The 12,265-nt window shown below is 39.4% G+C and overlaps 1 protein-coding gene across 4 annotated transcripts in view; it reads right to left on the minus strand.

The window, feature by feature from the left end:
* DYNC2I1 (dynein 2 intermediate chain 1) overlaps positions 1-12,265 on the minus strand; it is a 140,692-nt gene that overhangs the window by 35,029 nt on the left and 93,398 nt on the right. For all 4 annotated transcript variants that reach the window (XM_073629927.1, XM_073629926.1, XM_073629925.1 and 1 more), the window contains 2 exons: positions 10,414-10,543; positions 5,933-6,105 (listed from right to left, as the gene is read on the minus strand). In XM_073629927.1, coding sequence (XP_073486028.1) covers positions 5,933-6,105; positions 10,414-10,543 — 303 coding nt within the window. The remainder of the gene's footprint in view (positions 1-5,932; positions 6,106-10,413; positions 10,544-12,265) is intronic.

The raw sequence follows: 12,265 nt of genomic DNA on the forward strand, positions 1-12,265 counted from the left end.
GTATTCCTGGATAGTCTATAGAAAAGCACAGAAAAAAGTGTCTACTTCTCCAGCTCTCAGGGTTGCCACCATGTGAGATTTGGCACATCTAGATTAAGATTTGGTTCAGTTGTAAGCACCTGGTGTTTAGATGTTTTTCTGTTTATCTTTATTATTTACTGCTCTTCTATTAACAGAGCCAGAACAAAAGGCAGACTGAAACAGTTCAATATGAGGCCGTGGACTCCGGCTCTGTGACTGGCCGGAGTCGTGGGAGCCACCAGTCACAGTCCTCGCTAGTGAAGAAATGGCACGGAGGGTCATTTATAAATATAAATGAGCTGTGTAATGTAAATGAGTGGCTGTATAATACAAATGTGCTGTGTAATGTAAATGGAGAGGGGGGGCTGTAAAATATAAATGAGTTGTGTAATGTAAATGGGGGGGGGTATGTATAACAAATGGGATGTGTAATGTAAATGGGGGGGCTGTAGACCATAAATGGGCTGTGTAATGTAAATGGGGGGGGGGGGCGCCTGTATAACAAATGGGATGTGTAATGAAAGGGGGGGGGGTGTAGAACATAAATGGGCTGTGTAATGTAAATGGGGGGGGGCTGTATAATATAAATGTGCTGTGTAATGTAAATGGGGGGGCTGTATAATATAAATGGGGGGCTGTATAATATACATGTGCTGTGTAATGTAAATGGATGGGGGGCTGTATAATGTAAATGTGGGGGGCTGTATAACGTAAATGGGCTGTGTAATGTAAATGGAGGGCGGTGTATAACATAAATGGGCTCTGTAATGTAAATGGTGGGGCTGTATAATATAAATGGGCTGTGTAATGTAAATGTGGGGGTGGGGGGTTGGGCCTGTATAATATAAATGGGCTGTGTAATGTAAATGGGCTGTGTAATTCTTTTTTTATGAAAACCATGGGCAGCAATCGTGATGCATCATGAATCGTTGACATGATAATCGTAATAAAATCAAAATCGTGAGACCGGTGAAGATGCGCACATCTAATACAAAATATTATTTTTTTCCATTCAGCCAGCTGAATGAAAAAAGAAACAAATGGATTCCCCCGTTCACACAAGTGAGGTGTATGGAGGAATCCTCCCCGCTGTGACATTTTATTCTGGCATTGGGGACTCTACACTGTCAGAAAACACTGATCAGTGGCTACAGGCAATTTCATAGAAGTTGATCTACCCATCAACTTTTTTCAAACAGGGAGAGCCACAGACAAACAAAAATTTGTCTAGTCCCTGTTGAACTGGCCAAAATTTCAATTCACCTGTACCCACTTAAGAAATCATCATTACCAACAGAGCTTAGAGAAAATAGCCAATCCATTATATTTTTCCACATGTTGCCATGTTACAACCTAGAATTGAAATTCCTTGAACAAGAATTTTTCAAAATTTGGATTCCACAATATACTGAATACTCTGAAATGCAAAATGTTTTTACTGCTAAAAAAAAAAAAAAAAAAAAGTTAATTAAATAAATATGACAATTTTTTTTTTTCCTGCGAATATGTTCAATGCTCGCACACAAACCATATCTGCACATCTGGATCTAATAGTTTTCACCAATTATTGGCCTAGTTGTTGTAGGTTTGTCAGGGTGCATAGAGGACAAGCCATTTTTAAGTCTTGCTATAGATGCCCAATAAATTGAAGTCTGGACTTGTCAGAGCCGTTCTTAAGCCTCGTACACATGCTTAGATTTTCTCATGTCGAAAGTGAAGAGGTTGCTCACAATGCGAAAAATTTCGTACAACAGAATACAATGTCAGAAGTGACGTAATGTGTTGAATAGTTTTGTATGTATTCTTTTGTTTCCGAGCATGCGCAGTTTTGCTCTTATGATTTTTTTTCGGACGAAAAGCGTACTAATGAAACAAAAATCGGACGTTGACTTCACATCCGACAAAAATGTTTTAGTCTGCACATCCAGCTTTTGTCTGACGAAAAAGCGAAACTCGGCTGTCGAAAGTACTGTACTAACGATCAGAAAATCGTCAGACAGCTCGTCGTACAAATTTTTCCATCGAATTTTCGTATCGTGTGTACAAGGCTTTAGACACTGGTAGACTGTTCTTGGATTACACTGCTGCAGGATAGCTTTGGCTAGAGTACATTCCTGCTGGAAAGTAAACCTCTGGCCTAGTCTCAGAAGTCATACACAAACAAGAACATGTTTCCAGTAGATTTACCCAGTTTTGGCTCCCTCAACTCTACCTAATTTATCAGTGCCTATAAAAAGCATCCTTATGCCACCACCACACTTTCTCATGGAAGCATTTTTTCTCAAGAAGAGCAGTATTAGCTTTCTACCAGACATGAGACAAGAGAGGTTTCTGTTTCTTGAGATGCAAGTTTCTTCTACATACCATTTGGCAAACTTAAAATAGGGTTTGATGAGGGGCTTTCAGCAATGGCAATCTATTTTTCTTTTTTTTATACAGCCCAACATCTGGGTTATAGCTGTCCCATCCCAGCTATGGGTCTTTAGCTCTTTCAGACTTACCACTGACCTCTTGGCTTCTTTTCTTTTTTCTCCTTGCCACAATTTCTTTTTCAGAGATTTTGAATATTTTTGTTATTACCAAACCCAGATTGAAACTTTTAATCCAGACATGCTTTGTCAACACCTTGGTGTTGATGTTGCGGTTTGTATGCCTTCGAACAAACCCTGGGGCCTTTCATTATCTGGAGTATTTGAGTTTATATGACACATTAGTTACAATCAAGTGACTTCAGAAGTCAATGCGAAAAAATTGGGAAAGTATGGAGATTTTGTTTTCTAGTTCAAAAGTATGACCTATTTTAGTAGATCCGTGATATAAATTCCCAGCTATGTTCATTTTAACTTTAAAAAATAACATTACAAAATTTGGAAGAGTTCAAAGTGAACTGCATATGTTTGCAAAGTACTGTATATATGTTGAAAATATAAATTATAATTGACACAAGACTTTTAAAGAGACAATGGCTGGTAACATTCCAAATAATTTTTCTCTAGTTTTTTTCTTTTAAAGATACACACAAAACTGCCACATGTACATTTTGTAGATAAATGTTGACTTTTGTTTAAATCCCAAATCACATCATGGCTCAATAATCTGAAATTAAGACCCCTCTCATACTGGGGCTGCCTGTGCATTATTGCTTTTTAAGCGATGCTTTTCAGCCGCTAGCGGGGTGCTTTTAACCCCAAAGAAGGGGTTAAAAACGCCCATGTTGCGGCGTTTCGGAACCGCTTTTCACGAACTTCGGAAGTGCTGCACATTCATTGCAATGGGCAAGGGCATTTTGGGAGAGCTGTATACAGCGCTCCCACACCGCCCCAAAGATGCTGCTTGCAGGACTTTTAATAACGTCCCGCAAGTGCACCACCCCAGTGTGAAAGCATTATGGGAGGCAGTTTTCAGGTGCTATTTCTAGCGCTAAAATGCTAAAAACTGCCTCAGTTTAAGGGGGTCTAACAGGGCCATGCTAAAAAAAATTAAGGTATTTTTTAAGGAGGAACCGACACTAATTGACGTGGCTTTTGTGTGAATACAAACCAGGACATTACAATATGTGAAGTATTCATGTTGTAGTTTCTGAGTTCTGCAATCTTTTTTAATTTAACCAATTTCAATTCAGTTCCTGCAACTTGTGTACATTTTCTGTTAAGAATGCAAATGCTATATGCAATAAGACCAGCAGGAAATAAATAGCATGGTGATCTAAATTCAAAAAGTCACAGGAGTTATTTTACGTCTAGTTATTTTATCTCAATTATTTTCTCATCAAAAGACATTTATTTCACAAAAATACATATTGCCTTAAATCATCATTTTTTCCATTTATAACGAACATATAACTGTTGAAAGCCCTATTATGCCATGAAGTGATATTTTCTGTCACCAAAGGGCCAGTTTACATGTACATGTTGTGGTAACATATGGTAAAAACATAAGCCCCAAATGTTATCTTTAGCCATGCTTTTTCCTGCTCTACTTAATATGCACCTCATTTACAGTCAGGTCCATAAATATTGGGACATCGACACAATTCTAATCTTTTTGGCTCTATACACCACCACAATGGATTTGAAATGAAACGAACAAGATGTGCTTTAACTGCAGACTTTCAGCTTTAATTTGAGGGTATTTACATCCAAATCAGGTGAACGGTGTAGGAATTACAACAGTTTGTATATGTGCCTCCCACTTTTTAAGGGACCAAAATGGGACAATTGGCTGCTCAGCTGTTCCATGGCCAGGTGTGTGTTATTCCCTCATTATCCCATTTACAAGGAGCAGATAAAAGGTCCAGAGTTCATTTCACGTGTGCTATTTGCATTTGGAATCTGTTCCTGTCAACTCTCAATATGAGATCCAAAGAGCTGTCACTATCAGTGAAGCAAGCCATCATTAGGCTGAAAAAAACAAAACAAACCCATCAGAGAGATAGCAAAAACATTAGGTGTGGCCAAATCAACTGTTTGGAACATCCTTAAAAAGAAAGAACGCACCGGTGAGCCCAGCAACACCAAAAGACCTGGAAGACCACGGAAAACAACTGTGGTGGATGACCGAAGAATTCTTTCCCTGGTGAAGAAAACACCCTTCACAACAGTTGGCCAGATCAAGAACACGCTCCAGGAGGTAGGTGTATGTGTGTCAAAGTCAACAATCAAGAGAAGACTTCATCAGAGTGAATACGACAAGATGTAAACCATTGGTGAGCCTCAAAAACAGGAAGGCCAGATTACAGTTTGCCAAACAACATCTAAAAAAGCCTTCACAGTTCTGGAACAACATCCTATGGACAGATGAGACCAAGATCAACTTGTACCAGAGTGATGGGAAGAGAAGAGTATGGAGAAGGAAAGGAACTGCTCATGATCCAAAGCATACCACCTCATCAGTGAAGCATGGTGGTGGTAGTGTCATGGCGTGGGCATGTATGGCTGCCAATGGAACTGGTTCTCTTGTATTTATTGATGATGTGACTGCTGACAAAAGCAGCAGGATGAATTCTGAAGTGTTTCGGGCAATATTATCTGCTCATATTCAGCAAAATGCTTCAGAACTCATTGGATGGCGCTTCACAGTACAGATGGACATTGACCCGAAGCATACTGCGAAAGCAACCAAAAGAGTTTTTTAAGGGAAAGAAGTGGAATGTTATGCAATGGCCAAGTCAATCACCTGACCTGAATCCGATTGAGCATGCATTTCACTTGCTGAAGACAAAACTGAAGGGAAAATGCCCCAAGAACAAGCAGGAACTGAAGACAGTTGCAGTAGAGGCCTGGCAGAGCATCACCAGGGATGAAACCCAGCGTCTGGTGATGTCTATGCATTCCAGACTTCAGGCCGTAATTGACTGCAAAGGATTTGCAACCAAGTATTAAAAAGTGAAAGTCTAAAGGATGATTGTTAATCTGTCCCATTACTTTTGGTCCCTTAAAAAGTGGGAGGCACATATACAAACTGTTGTAATTCCTACACCGTTCACCTGATTTGGATGTAAATACCCTCAAATTAAAGCTGATCTTGTTTGTTTCATTTCAAATCCATTGTGGTGCTGTATAGAGCCAAAAAGATTAGAATTGTGTTGATGTCCCAATATTTATGGACCTGACTATAAACTCAGTGATCTCCAGCCAGAAGCGAGTGGTATTTTAGTAAGCAAAAACCTGCATGATACTCTTTGCAAATTGGTTTAAATAGCAAAATTACTAAATTGATCTGCATACTATTGTATTAAGTGATGTTAACAGAAAAAGATATATTGTTAAAATAATAAAATAACACACAGCAATAAAAATGCTCATGTGTTAAGCTACATAACTGAGTGAGGGGAGTATAGGAAAAGCACTTTAAAATTCATGAAATTCTCCAAAAACCATAACAGAGAGAGGTGAATGATGAATTTCCATACCTTGGACTCACACATGAGAATGTTCTGTGGAGAAGAAGGCTGCCATATATTCCAAACACAGATTAGATACTGGTCACTCAGAAAGGCAGAAATGGATTTGTTGCTCTGACTGTGCACAGTAAGTAACAAATGTCTCTGTGCCTCAGAAAACTGCAAATGATAAACTTTTCGCCCTACAAGATATACAGAAAATACACCCGAGGTATTAAATACTACAAACATGAACAGTCTCTGAATATTACTTATTACGAATCAATAAACATACGCCAGGACAATTACATATTTAATGAATATAGAATTAGCATTAGTTGACAATTTTTTACGTTTGATCATCAATATTTTGAATTACCATTACTGTAGGGAAAACATACATTTTATTCTCCTGCTTGTTCTATTTACTGCAACATTAAAATGACATTTTTGGTAGAAAGCATGTTAAAGTTATTTACAAAAGAAATAACGTTTGATTTTCTTTTTTTGCACATATTTCATTTTTATCATATTGCATCAGGAATTTAAAGTTCTTACTGATTTAAAATGAAACAGATATTCCCTAAACCACGTATTTTTTAACAGTAAATCCTTAAAGATAACAATTTATATATGTGCATTATAATTTTTTTTTTCCCAACAAATGAGTTAAAAGAGAACCATGGAACAGGAGATTAAACTGTTAAATAGTTCTTATACAGGTTAAAATGAATGGATTAATGTGGATGTAAACCCTTACATATACCCAGTGAAGTGAATAGCCTCAGATGATACACAGGGATAAAACCAATCTCCTACATATGTTTTTCATGTATATCTGCAGTCTTCAGCTTTATATACTGTTTAGAAAGTTCAGAACTTGTTAGATTTTCTCTTCCTGGTTAGCACTACAGTGAAGCCTGGGTATACTGGCTGATTGGAGGAAAGGGATTGGAGGAAAGGCTCCTCATAGGTAGAGACTTTCAGCTCAGTTTGTTGAACAATTCAGGGCTCTGCTAATCTATTTATAGCATCCTCCCCAACACAAAATTGAGGCTGCTTTTATCACATGTGACTGAGAATTCGTCCGAAGTTATCAGGCTAACAGAAGAACGGAGCAGGAGAAAGCTACGGGACATAGTGCTTTGAAGAGAGATAAAATAACCGTGCAGATATACAGTGCCTTAAAAAAGTACTAATACTCCTTGAAATTTTCCACATTTTGTCATGTTATAACCAAAAACTTAAATGTATTTCATTGGGATTTTATGTGATAGACCAACACAAAGTGGCACATAATTGTGAAGGGGAAGGAAAATGATAAATAGTTTTCAATTTTTTTTTACAAATAAATAAGTGAAAAGTGGGCCTGCATTTGTATTCAGCCCCCTTTACTCTGATACCCCTAATGGAAATCTAGTGGAACCAATTGCCTTCAGAAGTCACCTAATTAGTAAATAGAGTCCACCTGTTTGTGATTTAATCTCAGTATAAATACAGTTGTTCTGTGAAGCCCTCAGAGGTTTGTTAGAGAACCTTAGTGAACAAACAGCACCATGGAGGCCGATTAACACACCAGACAGGTCAGGGATAGAGTTGTGGAGAAGTTTAAAGCAGGGTTAGGTTATAAAAAAATATCCCAAGCTTTGAACATCTCACGGAGCACTGTTCAATTCATCACCTAAAAATTGAAAGAGTATGGCACAACTGTAAACCTACCAAGACATTACAGTCCACCTAAACTGACAGGCCAGGCAAGGAGAGAATTAGACAGAGAAGCAGCCAACAGGCCCATGGTAACTCTGGAGGAGCTGCAGAGATCCACAGCTCAGGTGGGAGAATCTGTCCACAGGACAACTATTAGTCGTGCACTCCACAAATCTGGCCTTTATGGAAGAGTGGCAAGAAGAAAGCCATTTTTGAAACAAAGCCATAAAAAGTCCCATTTGCAGTTTACGAGAAGCCATGTGGATGACACAGCAAACATGTGGAAGAAGGTGCTCTGGTCAGATGAGACCAAAACTGCGCTTTTTGGTGTAAGAAACTAACACTAAACTAAACTAATGCCACGTACACACGATCGGACTTTACGGCATATTTGGTCCGGCGTACTGGATTTCGTCGGACAATTCGATCGTGTGTGGGCTCCAGCGGACTTTGTTTTCTCAAAAGTTTGATGGACTTAGATTTGAAACATGTTTCAAATCTGTCAGACGGACTCGAGTCCGGTCGAAAAGTCCGCTTGTCTGTATGCTAGTCCGATGGACAAAAACTGAAGCTAGGGCAGCTATTGTCTACTGGCTATGAACTTCCTTGTTTTAGTCCGGTCGTACGTCATCACGTACGAATCCGTCGGACTGGTTGATTGTGTGTAGGAAAGTCCGTCGACGAAAAGTCCGTCGAAAAGTCCGCCAGACAAAGTCTGCTGTAAAGTCCGCTCGTGTGTATGCGGCATTACACTAACACATCACCCTGAACACCCCATCCCCCCCATGGTGGTGGCAGCATCATGTTGTGGGGATGCTTTTCTTCAGCAGTGACAGGGAAGCTGGTCAGAGTTTATGGGAAGATGGATGGAGCCAAATACAGGTCAATCTTAGAAGAAAACCTGTTCGAGTCTGCAAAAGTCTTGGGACTGGGGCAGGGGGTTCACCTTCTAGCAGGACAACGACCCTAAACATACAGACAGAGCTACAATGGAATGGTTTAGATCAGAGATATGCAATTAGTGGACCTCCAGCTGTTGCAAAACTACAAGTCCCATCATGCTTATGTCTACCTCTGGCCATTCTAACCATATTCATGTGTTAGAATGGGCCATTCAAAGTCCAGACCTAAATCCAATTCAGAATCTGTGGCAAGACTTGAAAATTTCTGTTCACAGACACTCTCTATCCAATCTGACAGAACTTGAGCTATCTTGCAAAGAAGAATGGGCAAAAACTTCAGTCTCTAGATGTGCAAAGCTGGTAGAGACATCCCCAAAAAGACTTGCAGCTGTAATTGCAGCGAAAGGTGGTTCTACAAAGTAGTGACTCAGGGGGGCTGAATACAAATGCACACCACACTTTTTACAGATTTGTAAAAAATGTTGAAAATCATTTATCATTTTCCTTCCACTTCACAATTATATGCCACTTTGTGTTGGTCAATCACATAAAATCCCAATGAAGTACATTTACGTTTTTGGTTGTAACATGACAAAATGTGGAAAATTTCAAGGGGTATGAATACTTTTACAAGGCTCTGTATGTGCCCAGCTCAAATTTCTTGAATCAGGTTTACATTCACTTTAAGTAGTATAAAAAGAGCATGTCTTCGTTAATTAAGAGTAAGGATGAGCTCAGGTGTGTTCGCAACTTCATAGACAGTGGAAGAAGGAGAGGATCAGAGAAGATAGGTTTAAACTGCTTTTTTTACACAATGCGGAGGATTAACCCCTTAGGTTCCACAGTGAGTATAACAAGCATGCTTTACTGCATATAGACTGATTTTACTGTTGTGGGTTTAGTAACACTTTAATAAACATTTCTTAAAAAGTAGCGTTCTACTTCAATTCTATTTTCAGACAAAGGACAGAAAGCAAACAGTGTGGCTTTTCAACAAAGGTGAGCTTTCCCTTTTGTTGCATACAAGGCTCTTTGGTAACAAGATGTCTTCCCTCTGCCACAACATTGGAGAGTAGATCCCTGAATTTATATTCAAATATAGAGTATGTTCTTAGTTGAACACTGGGCACACTAAATTACCTAATATGCACTGACTTTCATATGTAGTCCTGTATATATCTCCATATTCACCTGAATGTTGCAGGCTTCTATACAATCGCTTTTGTTCTATTACGTTTGTTGAACTAATATGGGTTGCAGTTTCAACTCAATTATGACTCCAGAACATGTGAACTCTCAAAGCACATACTAAGACCCCATACACACGATTATATTTTCTGCAGATTTTTGTCTTCAGATTTACCAAAACCATATAATATGAGGTGTGTATGGGGTTTTAGACTCTGCAAAACCTTTAAAAAAACCATGCCAGCTTAATTCAAAAAGTGTCGTACGTCTTCCTTTTTATCTGTTTTATGATGCGTCCATACCACAACACCAATCTGCCACCCCCCCCCCGCACGTCAGACCACTGTACTAAGATCACCGCTCACACAGTGCACAGAAGTATTTAGCTGGGGCAGCACTGTATTCAGAGCATTATATCTAAACCCTGTACTCACATACCACTGGATGTTCAACTCCTTATTTCAGTCTGTCATTATTGACTTTACCAGTCTGCAGGCAACAACCTGTACACTGCACTTGTTACTCCCCCAGACAGAGAATTATGCCCAAAGTATGATGTACGACCCTCTTGCGGCTGTGTGCATGTACACTAAAGTATAAACATTAACACAAATACTTCCTTTTAACATCAAGATGATTGGATTTCTATAGGTTTCGAAGAAACCATAATTATGCTTTAAAAAAAGAACAAGAATAAATAGTTTCATGTTTTACCTTGAAGCAATGGCAGGTTGGTATTTAAATGGAAGCAGCCCTCACTGATGGACATGCAGGGCTCTTTAGAGTGAACTTTGCTTCGAGACTGGTACTCTGAACGATTCTCTTCAAGCAAGACAGCCATGACCTTTCAAGACACAACACACACTTTACAAAGATGAAAAAAAAACACTAAGTGAATATTCTGTTACTTTATGCTTCTAGTTGTTTCTTAGCACCATCGAATAATGTAAGAATTATTGATTTAAAATCAGTGCCACCTGTCAGAGCCAATTAGAGCCACCTATCAGTGCCAATCAGTGCCAGTGCTGCCAATCAATGCCCATGAGTGCCACCTATCAGCACCCATCAGTGCTGCCAATTAATGCCCATCAGTGCTGATAGTGCCACTAAATGCTGCCAATCAAGGCTGCCTATCAGTGCCGCCTATCAGTGCCCATCAGTGCTGCCTATCAGCGCCGCCTATCAGTGCTGCCAATTAGTGCCCATCAGTGCTGTCAATCAGTGCCACTAAATGCTGCCAATCAAGGCTGCCTATTAGTGCTGCCTATCAGTCCCAATCGGTGCAGCCTATCGGTGCAGCCTATCAGTGCCATTAGTGCTGCCAATCAAGGCTGCCTATTAGTGCTGCCTATCAGTGCCAATGGGTGCAGCCTATCAGTGCCATTAGTGCTGCCAATCAGTGCTGCCTATCAGTGCCAATCAGTGCACTCAGTGCAGGGATGGGGCGATGAACTCGGCAGCCAGGCACATTGTCCATGGGGGGCTGGCCTGGTGGCGCACAACTGAAATCTGTTGATGTTTTTTAATTCCACATACCAATCTTTAGTATGATAGGTAATTACCACACTACTATTTACAATAAACTACTGGAGGTAAAATAAAAAAAGTGTCAGTAAAAGGTCTGCCGCTAAACACTGTTATGTGTTCCCACACCACCAAAAATAAAAGTGCAGCGCTAATTTACTGATCAATAACTTAGTAATGGTGGAATCCTCTAATGTATGGAAATCTCAATAGTCTTCAATATTACAACAATACCGGTCTCTGATACAAATCTTCCAGGCCAATATGTATTCTGCTACATATTTTTGGTTAAAAAAAAAAAATCGCAACAAGCATATATTGATTGGTTTGCGTAAAAGTTACAGTGTCTACAAAATAGGGAATAGATTTATGGCATTTTTAATCTGATTTTCTCATAAATTTAAATTTTAGTTATCATTATATAAAATAATGAATGTGGGGGCCTTTTAGTTGGTGGGCATGATTTTTTTTTTTTTTTTTTTTTTTTTTTTTTGGGTGGGGGGGGGGTCAACATTTCATTCTTGGGCCCAGGCAGCATAATGTCTTGGGCCAGCCCTGGGTAGGAGGGTATAGACACAAGTCCGTTTACACCCACCAGTCCATACGGCAGACAGGCAGACCTGATCAGACCCTTTGTGTGAAAGGGGCCTGATGCTGTATTACTACAATGGCTAATCTTTAATGCGTCCCCTGCAAGGACTGGAAACTAAATACTAAAATACATAAATCAACATAGAGTTGCATTTTACACACATTTGTGCAGTGTTCTTGTGAGAAAAAAAATGCAGCGTGCTGTACTTTTTTTTAAAATAAGTGCAAACTAGGCTCAGTGAAATACATTTGTCCTTCTGAGATAATTTTTCGATCGCATATGGTATAAACAAGCAGACAGTTCTTGTCCTTCCTTCAGCCTGTGTACTGAAAGGATAAGCAGAAGACTGATGAGCTCACCTCTCTACCATCTCTTCCTATCAGCATGGTCCTTGTTAGCACATATCTATATTATTTCTGCCTGGAGTTTAGCCTTAAAAAGGTAACCCCA

The sequence above is a fragment of the Aquarana catesbeiana genome, linkage group LG05, assembly GCF_042186555.1.
Source record: "Aquarana catesbeiana isolate 2022-GZ linkage group LG05, ASM4218655v1, whole genome shotgun sequence".
In the NCBI taxonomy this organism is placed as follows: domain Eukaryota; kingdom Metazoa; phylum Chordata; class Amphibia; order Anura; family Ranidae; genus Aquarana; species Aquarana catesbeiana.